At 39.8% G+C, this 18492-nt stretch overlaps 1 protein-coding gene across 1 annotated transcript in view; it reads right to left on the reverse strand.

Moving 5' to 3' along the window:
- adarb2 (adenosine deaminase RNA specific B2 (inactive)) overlaps positions 1-18492 on the reverse strand; it is a 134236-nt gene that overhangs the window by 17181 nt on the left and 98563 nt on the right. The window contains exon 4 of the mRNA XM_036521280.1: positions 4639-4753. Coding sequence (XP_036377173.1) covers positions 4639-4753 — 115 coding nt within the window. The remainder of the gene's footprint in view (positions 1-4638; positions 4754-18492) is intronic.

The raw sequence follows: 18492 nt of genomic DNA on the forward strand, positions 1-18492 counted from the left end.
ATCTATGATTTACCTCAGGTTTGATCCATAACTGACTGAACTCTGCTTAACTGGTGTAAATACGAGGGTACTAAAATTAACCTTTTATTAACCATAAATTAAAGCAGTAGTTAGCTTGTTACGACTGTAGCTTTATCGAAATTGTGCGGCCGGATTTTCGAGGTGGCCAGTGAACGAGTATAAGCTAACAAGCTGACTTTTGAGATGTCTTTGTTCATTTCATGTTAACTTACAGTTCAGTGGCTTGCTTACTACTTATTTCTCGCGAGAGATGGTAAACATTTCCATCTTCAGTAACTTAGCTTTTAGGGATGAGGATTGGATCGGTTACAATATTTATGTTGTATGTCAAAGCGCAATGATGCTGCAACGATGGTATAATAGTGACTACTGTCACAACTGCCCAAACTAACCAATAGGAGCGATGGATCAGGACTAATGGTTTTGTAAAGTACTTTATGTCATCGCACTGACGAGTAATGGACAGAGTAAAGCAACAAACAATCCTAAAGACGTACAAGTCACGTGGTAGTTTGATTGCGCGGTATGTTCCCGGGGCCACGAAACAGTTTGTCATTTTGTGATTTGGCGAAATTCTAAATTGAAGAATTTTGTTTCATGATTATCAATGGGCCAGACTCCTTTGATATTGCAATCGCCTTGCTTGTCTAAATTAGTCTGACTGGAGTCCATAAATCCTCACTCCATCAAATCTCCATTACTAAATACCAAAAAAAAAAAAAAAAAGAATATATTATGAATTTATTATCGCTGTATTGCAACTGAATTATGCCTAATCCGATGCAATTACTACATCAGTGTGTCCCTAGTCCTACACTTCTGAGTTCTGCACAGGGATACAATACTGGGCTGCAGACGCACAGTGTGGTGGTGTGGTGGAAGTGCATGAGGCACAGGCTTACAGAGATGCTTGGTCAAAAAAAAAAAAGAGCCCATTATATTTGCATTCCCACTGCCATTAACACCATTCTTGAAGGTGTATATCAGGAAGACTTAGGAGACCACTTGCATGTGATTTGAATTTACTCCTTGATACAGAGTGAATTATGAGCATTCACGCCGGGCTAGAAAAACTGGCATGGGAACAAATCTCGGAATGACAGTCCGAAAGTCTACGGCATAGCAAATCCACAGTGAGTGATGTTCTCACACACACTGCTATAGGAACTCCACTAATACAATCAATCAGAGAGGTGCTCTGGCTGTAACACTTCAAAAATGATCCCCAGAATCCATGCCAGAACCACAGAGATTTATGCAAGGTGCATTGAAAATTGTACCAGTGTCTGTGTCCTCTACTTCTGTAGCCAGCACCAGGTTTTCGCACAGCATGGCACCAAACACCGCAGGCCTAATTTATATTCAACATTACCTCAAAGCATCAGTTTGTTCTGGGTTATAATATAAGTTGAAAGGACCATGGCGACACTCTATCTCACTTTTTCTCCCCCCCCACCCCCCCCCCCTTCTGCTTTTCCACTTAGCAATTGTTTGGATCAATTTTGCAGTCGAAAAGCATGCAATAATTTCCCTCTCCTTTATCTCTGCATGAAATTGTAGCAAAGGTCCCCTTAGTCCGCCACACATTTCAGGAAAAGAGCAGCCAACAAGCCTATTTGGTTTTAAAATGAGAATAATTGTCAGGCTCTCAAAGAAAACAGAGAGGGTGGAGGGTAGTTACTGAAGTAGCTAAATGTGTGCTGCAGTCACAGTCACAGAAACCACGACAGCTGATTTTTGAAACAGCCTGACAGGAGAGTGTCGAGTCAATGGCATAATCACTTCATAATGCTTTCTCTTACCCTAACCTTAACTTTGCCTTAATTATTGGCTGCGGATGTCTGTTGGCAACATACAGTCAAAATGGCATCACGCTAACTTCACTTCCGTCAACTGAAATAACTAAAAATTTTGACACTTAATATCCTGGAAAGCACAATAACAAAAATTAAACTCAATTTAAAAGCTGTATTCATTATTAATTTAACAAATAAATCTCATTTCTTTAACACAAAGTCTAGATCCTCAGGGAAATTGCTTACATTTCTCTAGTATTGTGTGCCACCAGTTATAAGACGCATACACAAGAGCAAGAATTCAATGTAACAGCTAACAGGACTCATCCTTAAATTTCCATAAAGCAAATGAGTTTAAGCAAGAAATATATATATTTTGACTGATTCCCACAATTTTTCCTTTAATTTCTGGGAACTGCACAACTTGTGATTCTACATATGAATCAGGTTTTTTTTTGATAATGTTAAAATACTGAATATATATATATATATATATATATATATATATATATATATATCACCATCATAGAGAACAGAATACCTTCTTGCTGTAGAGTACGCCTTATTGCTATACAGTAACTACTCTGATTGATCCAGAGTCCTGAGTCAATCATCCAGGCCACACTCCGAAGGTCCCAATGCAGCACAGCGGGAGAAAGCTGCTCCACAACGGCTGCTCCACAACCATGCTACATTAAACTGAACACTGGTAATTTATGGTGTTTACAGTAGGAAGTGCAGCTCTGCTGGGGAAAGCCCTTCCTCCTGAAGTGAGGTTAATAAGTACCATTAAACGGGCATTTTCCAAATGAGTTTTGTTTTAAAAATGCAGTTCATCAATTACTTTATGAGGCAATCATCTCATAAGGAACCATTACAGATGGACTTTTCCCCTCAGACAGGGAAATTACTGAAAAATCAGCTTACCGGTACCTTCATCTGCCATACACCCGCAAAACTAATGAAAGTGCAACTCCAAAACTTTTAAAGATTAGGCTTTCTCTCAGTTAAGCTTTATTTTTTTGTAATCTTTTCGGATGGACAGAAATTTATTTTGGTAATAAGCAATTATTTCTAAGAACTCCAAATTAGCATTAAAATGATTTTAGCCTGGAATAAAACGAACTTGTCAAGGTCACTGTTGATAGACTCATTTACATTCCATTAAGCTAAAGGACCCTCATAAAATGATCCTTTATATGTTGTTTTTTCGTTGCAAAAGGTTGTAAAATAAAACAAGGTCAAAATGTTGTGTTCATAAGGAACCACGCTTAATAGAAAATATATCTTAAAAATAATGAAACAAAATTTCATGAACATTAGTGCCATGCTTCGACAATCCTAGTAACATATTTCTAATTGAATCTATTACAAATATATCACCAATTCAAGCTCAGCAATAGTGTACCTCCCCTCCCACTGTTAAACAGATTGTGAATGCCTAACCTCCGTCCCTCCAAATAAATCAATGCCTCATATATGAATCAGAATGCAGTGGTAAATATCAAAAGATAAGTAAAGAATTTAAGCGTAAATCTTTCAGACAGAACTGAAAAGCCCACAGCTGACCACAACAGTGAGTATTATTCACCATTTTCAGAAGCCTCAAGTGCTTCTAACTCCCTCTCTGAACCATTTCCTTTAATCACACATTGTTTCACTCCCACCAAGAGAGCAAGCAGGCACATTCTGATCGTCTGAGCTCTGAATCCTACAAAAAAGAGATGCGTAAAAAACAACTTTCATTATATTTGGTTTTGTATGCATCAATTCAACATTGTGTTGTATATCTGATGGATTGAGCAAAACCTCTATCTCTAAGCATCGGTACCTAGCAAGATTTAAATTAGATCATTTATGCTTTTTTGGCATGTGTGCATGGTTCTGTTTGTTTGGTTTATATATAGAGATGAAAAAACCAAAAAGGATTCCAGTGCTGGGCACTCTCACTAAGGCTAAAGCCCCTGTGCAGTCTTTGATTAAGGGACTCCTGTGATTCAAAGTTTTTTCCCATATTGATATTCTGGTGGTGCATGCAGAAGTCTGTAACATCCAACACATCTTGAGAAATAGGAATGGAGCCCCCAGTGTTTCTGTCTAGTTTGTGTCTGCTGGCTTACCGCAAATACTTGGGTAGCCTGCGTCTGGATCTTTGAAGATAACACACTTATTAATAAACAAACAGAGCAATTATTGGAGTCAGGAGGAAAAGAGGAATTGCACTGGGTCAAGGCAAGCAGGGCTTTTACTGAAGTCGAAATTGATGAGCCGCAGTTCTCAAAGGGGAACAGAGATAGTAATCCAGCACTGACCCCAAGACTGCTTCTTGAGGCCGTAAGATAAAATAAAGACTGCTTCTTTAAGCCTTGAACATAAATAAGGAACAGCAAATTCAAGAATGGCCATTTCTAAGCCAATCACCTGGTGAATCTTGAAGGTGAGTGAGAAAAAAGGCAAACAGACATTCAGGGAAATCAGCAGGCGCAAAAAAAAAAAAAAAACAGCGTAATCTATATAAATTTTGTGGCCTTTAAAAACATCTAAAGAATTTGAATACCACTTGAATGGCATCTGGAACATTATGCTTGAACATTTTCAGCATTTATGAACAAGGAAAAATACATTCTGATATTTTGTTGACTGAGAAGGACACAGCAATGCCTAACCTTTTTTCATAAAGAAGCATTTTAAATATTTAATGTCAATCCTCACACTATTCTAATGTTGCACTCTGCAGGTGAACAAGGATGCACTACTTCTCGCTATATTGGACTTGTTCAATAATTCACTGTGATATAAAAGTCAATAAAATTTGCCATACCTCTGGTCATTACGATTCCTGCCAAGACTTTGTGACGTGCATGCAAGGGAGTGCAGCTGTCTGCCAGCTCCTGGTATTTCTCTGTCACCAAGCGGAATATTGAATCTGCAAAGTCCTGCAAGACACAATCAGTTCTTTATTTCTTTTAGTAAACATGGATTAACATAGTTTAAATCTACAATGTATCTTGTTTCAGCATACGTATCTCCTTAGTGATGAAAATTATGAAAAAAAAAGGTTTATACATATTTAAAGGATATTAAAGCTAAGTGATGCAATCATCAAAACAAGCCATGGTCTGAGATTCAAAACCATATCAATCTGTTGGCGTTGGCTGTACACTGCTATTTCACCTAAAAGTTAAAGGTCAGGTGAGGTTTATGTATGACTAGAGAGATTTGCACAAGTTTTCATTTAAACAAGAAGAACAGACTTTGCATTTTTTTTTTCATAAGAAGAATATGGTTTCATTATCCTTGTATGAATCATAACAGTGGTAGTGGGAAGTGACTATATGGTAAGCAGCCGGTATAAGAAAGCTGGCTCCACTGACATATTAATTCTCGTTCACCGGGGGGGATCCCATGCATCATTCCAGCGCTGCTCATTTTGATCACTGTGACCCTAGTTATTTGTGTCAAACACAACATGACATACAAAACCAATCCATTTGCGAGTAGAGTCAAATGGTGTCTGATGCAGAATATTCGTCTGATTTGCAGATGAAAGGGAAAGGTTTATCACGTGACATCAGAGCCCCGACGCACTTTGATGGAAGAACCTGTGCTGTCCGTTTTGCCACAGGTACGGTGTCGCCCCCCCCCCCCCCGAGCCCCACATTTCGGAAATCACACGGCCCTACGTTTCATTTCTTTCGCGACGGAAGGCTTTCTAAATTGGGCCCACACTGTTCAGCAGATGTTCCAGACCTGCACACACTGCTTCACACAGTCTTGACCCCACGCATGTTATTTTGTGTAGTAATTATTGGCTTACCCTCAGCCCCTCTGCCAGCTGCTGATTACTAAAACACCAAAAGAACAAGAGTGGCTGTCACGCGGCCGGTAGTCCTGGTGGCAGATTCAACAGCGGATAGCTTTAGAGGACATAAACACACACGGCAGCGGGCAGTTTAAAAAACCATTACTGAGCATATTGCAGTTTATGGTCTCTGTAGAGCTGTGAAACACTCGCACGGGCGCAGTGGCGAGGGCGTTCACAGCTCGTGGCAGCGGTTAGAGTGTGAATGACAGGCTAAAAAAGAGGGGCGCACCCCGCAGGGATCCCCACTTTCAGAGTGAGCTCTGGCCCCCATGATGCACTGGGGCAAATGAAAGGGGGAAAAAAAAAAAAAACACACCATGATTTATGGTCACACTAAGTAGGAAATGCAGTACAGAATCAGAAAATATGGCAGTGGCATGGCACTACAATATTAAAACAATTTTACTGTTAAACACAATGTAATTGGAATTTTGGCACACTACATAAACCGGTAAATCTAGCACTCTGATGAATAAGTCTAGAGAAATACGGCACTCTGATGACAAAGTCTAGAGAAATCAACACACCTCTCTTATTATCTCAACAATTTATTTTAATTTGTTTTCAACTATTGTCTCAATTGTTATTGTTAGTGGCCTGTTCAAAACTTGCAACAGACACATCATATCACGTTAACTAAAGGTATATAACTTTTACAAATCAGTGAAGTTTTGGTCTTGGGATGTAATCTTCATCCTTAAATAACTGCATTCAAATAAGAAATCTGTCCTTGTGAGACATACAATTTGCAAAAAAAAAAAAAAAACTTGTTAATAAAGCATCTGCTACTAATTTCCCACTAAATCTGGGGAGCACAAATTCTATTCAACTCTTAAATGTAATGATACACAATATGTTAGTAAACCATATGAGGTTCATGCCTTTCATTACAAACAACGACTGTAATCGTTTCCCTTTAATCAAATTTATAGTGTGATCATAATTTTTGCTTGGATCTAATGTTAACATCTGTTCTTCACAGAAAGACATTAAAGCCCTACAGTTATAAACTGTTGGCTATGAATGTGCCATATGAAAATCTGCTTTGTGAAAGAAAATACTAAGATTTATATTCACAGTCATACGATTAAAACTGCATACTGATAGGACTGGAATGCCATGACCATCAACATTTTAAAATTGTAACAGACAAGCTATCAGCTGGTATTGTTTATTTTCATAGAATATAATAATAATGTAACATTCACATTTGCACAAAACATATTCATGCTGAATGTTACAGTAATCACATTGTTCAGACAGTTACTACAGTGTTTTGAACCTTTTACATTTAACCTATGATAAAGCTTGTGATTGGTATTTCATTCTTGTAAAAATGTAACAGTAATGTAAAGACTTCATCTTAAAAAATAATTACACAATCCAGGAAAAAAAATTAAACAAAAGTGTACACTCCTGAAACACACATAGCTTTGCATTCTGCAACCATAGATTTTATCTACCTATCTATCTATCTATCTATCTATCTATCTATCTACCTATCTATCTATCTATTTATTATCTTTATGTTAACAGGGTGCAGTGGTAGCAAGCCAAGTGTGTTATAGCAGAGGTCTCTGCAGGCTTATATTTTTTCAGGACAATTTTCAGACAATTTTATCTTTGTGGATAGCTTAGGGATAGTGGTTTGCATCCACTGGATCAGCCTAAATGTAGACAACTATTATTGAATGTTTATTTTACTTGTAAATTTTGTTGTATTTATTTATTTATTTCTTGTATTTATGACACTTTTGTTGTATTTCTGATCTTTATGAGAATTTCTGTTTTTTTTCATTTTTCATCTCTTTATGTGTTGTCTAGTAGAGAACTTTATTCAAATGAGAATTTATTTTGTATTTTGCATGACTAAAAATTAAATATCAATTCTGAATATTCATACTTTGTCACTGAACTGTTATTAGGCTCTATGGAATCATGGTGATATTGAATTGCGAACCTCACATTGTATATCGAACCGAATGAGATAACTACATTGTCCCATTCCTACTAAATATCATTTAAACCATGCCAACAGAAACTATTTATGAAAGATAAGGGACCTGTGATTAATTACTGAAAAAAACATATATATATACACACACACATATATATAGGTCACGTGTGTCAGACACAACCATTCCACTATTTTCTGTTACATCGTTACACCTTCACCTTGAAACGAAAGATCCAGCCAGCAGTGTACATCAAACGCTTAGCACTTCCATCATTTGTCGTGAGGTAAACTTGTAAGCGTGAAGAAGTGGGAGTCATTCTAACAATAATGTGTTTAAACAGCACACAGGCTTAGACACATGCCTGAAGAAGGCCATGCTGTCACTACTTCCCAGGAAGTTTATCACTGATCCATCCTTGGAGGGTGTGAACCCAAGTGTAGGAGGAGGAGGATGAGGAAGAGGAGGAAGAAGAGAGGGAGGAGGATGCTGATCAGAAATGAGAATCGAAACTCTGCAATTCACGGTCTTATCCTTAGAGGCTTTAGCCCCTATTCCATAATTATACAGATTGCAAAGCTTACTGTTGAAATAATTTTCCCCTTCCAGCTGTGTGAACTATGAAAAATAGATTCCTGGCATTCTCAGAACGTGCTGATTACGTATGCAAGAGAGCACGCCTGTAAATGTTTTTAAATGCCTCTCGGTTGTAATGCAGCACTAAGCCCTATGTCACCTTTTTAAAATGTCTCATTGATGACATTAAAAGGATTAAGAAGGATGCCAGGCTCTTTTGGCCTTTAAGAGTGAAGGTGCTGCCATCTCTGGCAAGAGGCCCAGGCCTGAAGCTCTCCCCGATCTCACCCACGCGGACCTGCGGGGCTGCTGAGGCACCCACGCTCCAACCTGACCGAGTCAAACCTCCGCCCCGTATGCAATCCCAGCCGTGACTCAGTCTTCAATTCACACACAATGGGCTGAGCATTCACAGAAGCTGTTGCTGCAGGAAAAGGCAGAGAAAAACACATCGGGAATGAGCTGTATTTGCCCTGTGACTTCTAGCAGTCACGGGGGAGCAGGGCTTCACTGAGTCCAAAAATAATCTGAATGAGTTTCTATGTTCTATCAATGACTCAGTGATTTGGACCAACCAAAGTGATTCTCTGTGAAGAGCAATTTTTTTTTTTTGGTTCATACAAGTCAATGATTGAGAGCACATGACAGTTCCACCCGCTGAGAAGTGTTACAAATGTTAATGCGTATGTTTGCAAGCTTCACTGCACACTCATTAGAGGGCCTTCTTAATACCTCTGATTACATGGGCTTTATTAGAGTTACAACAGAAAGCTGCATTTAAAATAAGCAAGTATCGGTGTCACAGTTTGGGTAACATTTACAAAGGTGCATACTAAACATTCTTCGTAATAAAAATGTTGGGTCCTTTAAAATAAATGAAAACTAATGTTAATATTTTCTTTCCCGTTTTTAAAATTCTTAGCATCGGTGCATCAGTACATGTACCCCAGTCCTGGCAAAGTAGTGACACAACCCGATTAATGCTGCAAATAACAGGCCCACCACCACCATGTTTAAACTCCTACCCCCTACCCTTAGATGAGTCACCGGGTTAAAAACATAAACATCGAGACCTCCAAAGCGTTCAATCATTCAAGAAAGTTACGCCTTTACATGATAAAGACTAGAAGATGAAGCAGTCGTTTTAAAATACTCTGAATGTATAATTGTGAATGTGTTCCTTCTGTTGAGATGAAAAAGCACAGGGGACGTATTAAATGGGGGGGGGGGGGGAGGAAACCCTTATAAAACAAAATGACATCTTGTTCAGCATTAGAATGTATGTTATTAAAATTGAAGTTTTTTTTTTTACTATGAGTCGCTGCATGAACATTTGGCAGTTAATGGAGTCTATGAGTTATCAGAAGAGGTGCAAAATGTTTATAGCAATCACCACTCACCATAATTCCTGGGAAACAGGCAGTCGGGGCTGTCACAATGAATGCCTGTGACAGCCCCAAAACTCCAAGGCAAAGCCAAGGAGCTGTGCTGAATGATAAAAGTAAAGAGAATATGTGTGTGAGTTTGTGTGTGTGTGTGTTTGTGTGTGTGTGTGTGTGTGTGTGTGTGTGTGTGTGTGTGTGTGTGTGTGTGTGTGTGTGTGTGTGTGTGTGTGTGTTGAATATATATATATTCAAATAACAGGGGTGTTTAGTTGTGTTGAGCCACTCTGATACAACTCAGGTACAGGTACAAACAAGGGCTCCTTTCTTTTTTATAATAGATGACAATCATGTCAAATGAGAACAGAGCATTTCAGAGTATGAGAATAGAAAACTAGAGTCTGCAGAAAAGCACACTGTTTTTATCATTGCATCACGGGGGCTGCTATGGGGATATGAAAGCTGCTGTGATATGTGTAGCACAGGCTAACGCCAGGGTGTGAGTGGCTCAGCCAGCCAGGGCACACTGTACAAGGCTGAGCTCTACAGCTCGGACCCAGGTTTGAGGTTTGGGGATGCACCTATCCTCTGTTTGGCGTTTGCTCTCTTGTTGCATTGTGGGACTTGTAGTGTGAAAAAAATAGTTGTGGTTGGTGGTTGTGTGCGCTGGAAGATCACATTCATCGTGCCCCAGTGTTCAAGAGTAACGCAAGGGATGTGATCGTGAGGTGAGCCTAAATGGCGCTTCCACTACCATGGGTAAAAAAGGGCGAAAAATGAACAGAGCATAATGTCATATAAAGAGATTTACTAAAGAGATAATGGAAACGTATTCAAAGACATTTTGATCTAAAGACTTATACTTAAATGCTTGTGATTTGTTTCTTAGATAAACATAAATAGTGAGGTGGATGCCTATGTATGAATTTCCTTCAAAAAACATTTTAATCTAAAACATAAGATAGTTTTGGGTCATGTCCCTCTGTTATACTCTGTTTTTGGATCGCTGCATAATTCCATTTCTGTTATTTCATAGTTTTGATGTCTTTATTGTTATTCTAAAATGTGGAAAATAGTAAAATAAAGAATAAAATTTGTGAAGAAACTTTTGACTGGTACTGTATATAACCAATGGTTACAAATTACCACACTGCTGTGACAGCAATCAGACTCCAATCTTCCATTGCCTCAGTTGTACACTGTCATATCAAGGGCTCCTCCAGCTGCTAAACAACTCCTTTGAGTCCTACAGCATCAATGTCTTTTGTGTTAGTGTAAAATGAACCAAACACCAGCACATCAATACAAAGAAGATGTCGGATTCCTTGGGCAAGATGTATGTCAGCCTCCCACACATCACATGAAAACATGCGCACACACATGGCTTACATCTGGAAAGATGTTAAGGTACTATTCCTTCATACGTTCAGGCGACAGGACAATAGTACAACTGATTTTGACAATGTAATTTCAATTACAAAAATTTCAAGTTAAAAAATTAAGAAAAAAATAAAGTTTTTACTCAATCAAATACACTTTACAGTGAGACTATGCCTACCACTGAGTACCTAGGTGCGTAATGTAGTAGACACCAATTCTACACCCATCTCCCAGAATTCAGTATTGTGCCCGGGAAGCGAATGTCGGCAGGGGAATTTTCCTCTGCTGCCCCCTAACCCAAACGTCTTTTCCCCGGGGGGACCGCGGTGACATGGGGGCTGAAACGCTGTTTTCTCTCCAGTGAAGAGCAAATATTGCAGACTGAGCAGAGTCTGTGCTCAGAGCCATGCTGCAGGTGCTAGACTGGAGCTGGACCAGAGTTCATCTATGACGTGCTTTGCCTTCAGCCTGGGTAAACAAGTCCATGTTTCAGTTTATTATTATTATTATTATTATTATTATTAGTGTTATTATGACACATAGTTTCAGCTGCTTGTTTTTAACCACTTACTATTTAATTAAATTCACAACACTGTGTTAGCAGTGATCCACTCAAAAGCAATACTTGATTTGATTCAGGAATTAAACTTTTTATATAGACAATTTGCAGTAGACAGTATATAAAAGAAAAAGCATATAATAAAACTACAAATTATGGAAATTACTCTAAATTATTTTTTTCCTTCAGGAATTTGACATTCTTTACCACAGATCAGGTTACAATAAGAATCCTTTACTCTTCATTAAATGTGAAGAACAATGGTTTGTTTCGATTATTCAGCTTCTGGCTAGCTACCTCTCTCCTCATTCAAAAAAATGGAATGAAAATTGTGCTTTGATCTTATTTTGTATTTTTTTTCTCCTGCATAAAATACTGTGTATAGCAGTGAACGGACCTTTAAAATAAAATTATGGTGGAGATAAGACTTACTAGCAATTAACTATATTCATTGTGAGGATGAGGCAATGTCCGTTTTTAGCACTACATCCATGATGCTGAAGCGCACTGCAATATCAACTTTGCAAATGCAATCATATGTTCACACGTGCAACAGCAATTTTTAATTTTTTTTCAAACCCCTGCCACCTTATCAGGCCCCACCAGAGCTGTGATGACTGCATAAAAAGGGGACGTGTCTTATATTTCTCCACAGAAGTATTTAACAATTCATTCTCCAAGTTTTAACTGTGTCTCTCTGGTGCTGTATCACCATTATTTCTCCTGTGAAATCGATTGCTTTTTGAAAGCTGATATCTTTTCAATGCCCTGGCCTGGCCTTGGGGGGGCTTTTAAAATCTCAAAGCACCAGACATGCACCGTGACACAGATTTCACATTGTTTGGACTGCATAGCCCGTGCCATTAGATATTCTCCCGGTTTCCGAGCAGGATCGCTGTGACAGATGTGTCGATATTTGGCGTGTTTCACCGTTTTATTTACTCTAAAGTTGTTGTTTTTTTTCCTCTCCTTTCTTTCAGCAGTCGTTCGCAGGAAAAGCGCTCTGACAAGGCTCTCTGGAAGATGAACTGTTCGCAGATTTTAAAGCGCGATACAATGTTGCCTCAAACCATGTCCAACCTTTCTGGAGCAATGTCCAGATGGCTCTGCAGCCTGCTAGACAGACTTTACCCACTGATGCTTTTAGTGAGATCAGCAGGGTGTTTTCAGTCAGATAAGACGGGCTGTGCACCGTTGGAAAAAAAAAATTCCTATTAACCACATGCTTGATACAGAGAAAAAAAAAAAAAAAAACACCAACAAGCGGCCAACGCACAGAGGAAGCCGCGTGATCGCTCCCCGCACCCACCCCTGTGACACGGTGGGGGGACCAAGGTTCGAACGATGCCCGAGGAGGGCGACCGGCCGCACACCTGATTCTGCCCGGCGTTTTTGGAGGGACATCATTCCACGAATCACTGATCTGCAAAGACAGGCACCCCGCCACGGCCAAGTCAAATAAAGAGTAAGGAGAATTAAAGGTGACCCATTATAAAGTGGCCTACAGGGGTAAACAAACAAAGGATCAAAGCTCTTTGCATGGCATTTGCTTGCTTTAAATGGTGACTGATCTGAGAACACTGAGAATTATCTAGCAGTGGGTCTGTGTTGGCACAGGGAATTCGCTTTTTAACACAGAGGCCCAGAATGTTAAGACTACACATAATCCCACTTCTGTCATTGACAGGTTCAAATAATATTGCAAGACAATGGACTTAACTGTTTAAAGGGAAGACTGAGATAGAGACTTCAGTTGGTTTAATACACACTAGGATGCCAAAAGAGAAAGTGTAAAACATAGTGATTGTGAAACACTAAGGAGTATTTTTAATGAGAGAAAGGTGAAACCAACTGAGGTTCTGCCTGGAGTTTAAACTATTGCTCACCACATACATGTATTATTTCACCAACTTATTCATTTTATCTCTGTCAGCTTGACCAATGGTTTCTACATGGAGTAGTACCAGAGTTACCTTTGTAAAGATGGAAATATTCTAGATTTACACAAAATATGCCAGTATCATTATTATTATGTTTTGCATTTCACTTTTTTTGCATAACACATACGGCATAATGGTATTATAAGATTTTTGAAATGTTAGTCTGCACACAAGAATGTAATATCCCCAGGTAAATGTGGTTCCAGATAAAATAATTTTACTCATACAGTGAAATAGAGTGAAAATAGTGGATAATTTACCCCTGCAGTGGACTGGTGCAACGTTACAGAGACATTGATATAGTTGACAACAGTGCAGAGTTGTATTAGAAATTACGACATTATTAAGATTCATTTTCACCACAAAATACACTCGTCCTGCCTGTGTTCCTGCTTACTCACTAGCAAGTTATGGGAGGAGCTGCCCAGCTGCTTAAATATGTTATTTCCATTGGTGGTGGTGTCAACAATCAGGGAGATGGAAGGCTACTGCTGATTTCACACATACATATAAGTCATTTGGAGAGTCTATGTCTATGACAGCCTATGCAGATGTCAGCATTCAGTGAGATGTCACAGACGTGTTCTATACCTGATTGTGGGTAATGGAAAAAGAATGGTGCTGTACTGGGACAGTTACCTTTGGCTCCAGGTCTTGATAGCCAGGTTCCCACTGCACAGTGAAAAGGGTGAGGACACAAACCAGGTTTGAGTACAAGCATTAGGCAATACTGTATCCACAGCTTAGTTAAGGATTTGGAGTCTGTATTTCTGTCATTTAGAGGCCGACTGAGAACCGTTTTAAAACATGTTATTTGCTAATGTAAACCAAAGGGAGAAGAGTTGTATTGATTTTTGTATGACAGTTAGATAGCATGGACTCTGTTAAAGAACACTGAAATTATTTTAAATTAGCTCTTGTCCTGAGTTACTGAGATGAGGAGATTTTCAATATGGATACAGTACCCTCTACAGTAAAGGTAAGGAACAACATAATAAGTCTGAGATTGTTGATGCAAAAATTACAGTTGGGACATATGCTGTGCACATTGATCAGATGTGTCACACGATGCAATCTAATTGATGTTTAAAAGGTACTCAACATGTAGACATTCTAGGCAAGGTATGAATTATGCATTTTTATTTCTTGTGAGATGCAGAATCATTTTTTAAATGTTAAATCAAATATTAAGTTTAACTCAATTATCATCGGCTATAGGGAGTGCACAACAGATATGTCCATATTCAGAAGTTGTTTTGTCCACCCTATTCGACCTGGAATGACCAAATGCTTGTCTTGTAGCCATTGTAGTTAGAATTTTTTGGGGTCACCACCATTTACCTCCATCTGAAGCTCTGCTTGTTCAGATGCTCGGGACACAAATGCCAAAACGGCTGTGGAAACAGCAGACGTTATCTTGGTGCGAACATGAATAGTTGTTACATTTGAATAAATAGGGTTGTCTCTGAAGCCAGCCAAATAAACGGGTTGGGGGGGAGGAAAGCTGATTTTCTGATAAGCCCCGTCTCTGGCAGGAGCGCGCGGTGTGACCTGGCAGCAGAGTGTGATCCCACGCTGCTCGGGGGGCAGCTGAGTAAAAGGATCAGTGTAATTAAAGCTCCATCTTCAACCCCATTTCACAGGCGCCTCCTCAACTATCAGTACATTAAAAAAAAAAGGTTTCATTAGAGAGGAGAGGAATGCGGTGCACTACCCAAGGTCTGTGTCACAGATCCAAAAAAAAAAAAAAATACAAAACAAACAGAAAACCTGGCCTGAGATGGACTCATTTAGACCGGTGCTCAAATCTGCAATCGTCCTGTATAATTAACCTTTCTGCCGAGATAAAAAGAGATATCACCGAAATGGCTCGATAATGTCACAGAGCTGGTAAAACAGCACACCGGCGCATTTATACATAATGCATTTAAAGGCAGAAGTGTGACTCCTTCAAAGGGATAACATGACCCCGGCGACATGGAAAAAAAAAAGAAGAGAAGTAACATGGAGAGATAGGAAATGAGAGAGCTCACGTTGCGTTTTAACAAGCAGCGCTTTCATTCTCTTAAAGGAGGGCTGACACTCCGTGCGCCGTGAGGGCTGTTCTGAGACTGCTCATTAATCTGCTCATGAATCAGGAGGGCCCTTGCACCCCAACAGACTAAGGCCAAAAAAAAAAGGCTAAATCGCTAATGATCAGCCCAGGCTGGGATAGGTCTACACACTGTCACAGTGCATGTTCACCCTGGCCAATCCTGCATGCATTACAGGGACCATGTGCTGAACACACATGGGAGTGTGGCGGTGACATGGTACTAATCATTCCACTGATCGTATTATGATCACCAAAGCTGCACCGTTATAAGACAAACACCTAGAATAATTAAAAAAAAAATCATTATTAAAATCAGGTCGGAGAAAAAGAAGGAGGGATACATTATGATTTCAAATTTCAGTGAAACTGGGCATTGTATTGTAGACATCTTTCACAGAACAGATGTGCGCAAGAGACACTTAAAAATATATCTAAAAAACATACTGGGCACAAATTTTACACTTCACAGGTACAGAAAATAAGACAACCAAACTTTTTACTGATATTACACCTCTTAATGAGTAGTTTGAAAAATAATCAGAAAATATGTAATTAAATAGAATGTGAAGGAAAAAGACATTTGCACTGTGTGTGTGTGGATCAGGAATGGGGAAGGGGGGGGGGGGTGGAGAGGGGGTGTTGAGATGGTGCCATTGGCGTAAAATAGCTTGCAGTTAACCAGAAAGGTGGTTCCATGATGATATGGGGCTTTGTGCAACGTGGGGACCAGGAGCTTTCATGTGCTTCAAGAAGGAAGGCACAGAACCCATCCTATGAGCGAGAGTACTTGCATCATCAGATAGGGCGGTTTTTCTGACCGTGACCCGGGGCGAGGGGCTCAGTCAGCCCTGCGGTTCTTGAAGATATCAAAATAAAACGTTCTCGAACGACCCCGGCAATCGCCAGACTTCAAAACCATCTGCGGGCTTTGAACCGATCTGTAATGTCCCTGCCAAGCGTGGCACCTCAAACGTGTCTGAGATTAAGGAAATATGGCAGACAGAACAGATGTGAATTCCTCTGATGATATGCAGCGCGGAGACTGAGTGCAACAAAAGCAAGTGGTCATAAATATATAAACCTCGACGCTGACTACATTCCTACTAACAGACATTTGTGCGTGCTTTTCTTCTTCTCTGTCTCATATTAATTTTGCAGTAATCATGGAATGTTCAGGTAGCAGCTGCTCAGAAGAAATGGAACATGCTACAGGTACGACATAAATATATACAAAAGGTCCTGTTCAATGAGCATGAAAGCTCGCATTCATTTAGCTCCATGCCAAACATGGAGTAGTGCGTGCAGAACATACACTGCCTCATGTCTGGCAGGCCGTCCCTTCCCAAAGCCTTCCAGCTAGCCATACATCATGAAATATTGATATGGTTCCACTAGACTGCCACGTCTGACATTTGATTCATAGCTTAAGGTGGGCTTTTTTAATTCTAAACAGTCAACAAGGGATCAAGGGAAAATGTCATATGTGCATTGTTTGGAAAGCAAGAGTGGCATGTCTGAAATTGGTAAAGGGCCAAACCAGGTAACTTTGTTTTGTTCGAGTGGCTTGTCGTGTATTTTTTCGCACCCCCCCCCCCCTTTTTTTAGGCTTCGCTTTGGCTCAGCACTCCTCTTGTGCTGTAAAGACAAGTCAGTTATTACCTTCTCCAGGTCCACATTTTCTCCCCACCACTGTACCACATCTCAGATGTCTAGCCTCTTAAATATCACCTGCGTCCTGAATATTGCATTCGCTGTGCTTTTCACATCCCAGTGATTTTTTATTATTTCCATTGACCAAGGTAAATTAAGAAATTGTTTAGGGCCCCTGCAATATGGCACAGCAAACAAAATAAAATAAAAATGATATTAAAAATCAATAACTGGATTTTACGAGACTCCAAATGACTTGAATGCATTCGTTTTCTGGCCTTATATTCCACCAGAGGCGCTCCGCAGCATGCCATAGACCCTCCTGATGGAACAGGCTGAAAATCATAATGCCTCATTTAATATAATATCTTGTTTAGGAGTACTCACCTCTGTTAAACACTTACAAAGTGCAAAGATCAAAATTAACATGCAATTTAATTCTCAGATTGACCAGCTGTAAACAGGCCTAATCAGACTGGAAGAAACAGGCCCTTTCAGTCTTACACTCTGTAGGAGTTGAATATTTTAAGCTATGAGGCTAAGTATGTCCATCAAATTTAATATGCACATAGTAAATGGGGCTAAAATAACTTCCTGTCCGATAGTGTACATTACATACAACCAGTTGCAGAATAAGTTAAGCTTCCAATAACTCCAAGGGGATCCGTTCAATGGAATTTTTTTTTCCTCCAGAACCAACACTCAAAAATAGTATCACTAACGAACTAGCCTGGACTGTGCTCTCCTGGTATTTACTGAGAACCGATCACTCTTCCAGACAGCAGTGTCAGAGCGAGTTTGATGCACAAACGCACTATGTGTCAACCAGCAGTTCGGCTGAGAACAGTTCACCACGCGGGTGTTGAAATTAACATCCGCGAATTACAGAACTCACGACCAGAACATGTGAACGTGCTGTACTTTGTGCGTGTGTGCGATTCTAGAGTTAGCAGATATTGTAGCGCCAAATAAAAAAAAATAAATAAAAAAAAAGAGGTGTACACGAACAGCAAGACAAAAAGGAAACAGCGCATCCGTGTTGTCTGTGCAGCAGCCTATGAAAATGATACAGCAGTCCTGTGACAGCCGTGCGGCTGGCTGTATAATTACCCCGTGATATGTCAGGAGCGGTACACAGGCTCTTCCTCCTTCTGTCCGGGGCGCAGTGCAAATGCTCGTCAGCCGGTTATTAAGACAGTGTGTGGATCATTCGAGAGCCTTCTGAGCGCATCATTAAAAATAACAGCTCTTCATTACTCACGCGCTCGCTCGC

Source organism: Megalops cyprinoides, chromosome 2, assembly GCF_013368585.1.
Source record: "Megalops cyprinoides isolate fMegCyp1 chromosome 2, fMegCyp1.pri, whole genome shotgun sequence".
Classification (NCBI taxonomy): Eukaryota; Metazoa; Chordata; class Actinopteri; order Elopiformes; family Megalopidae; genus Megalops; species Megalops cyprinoides.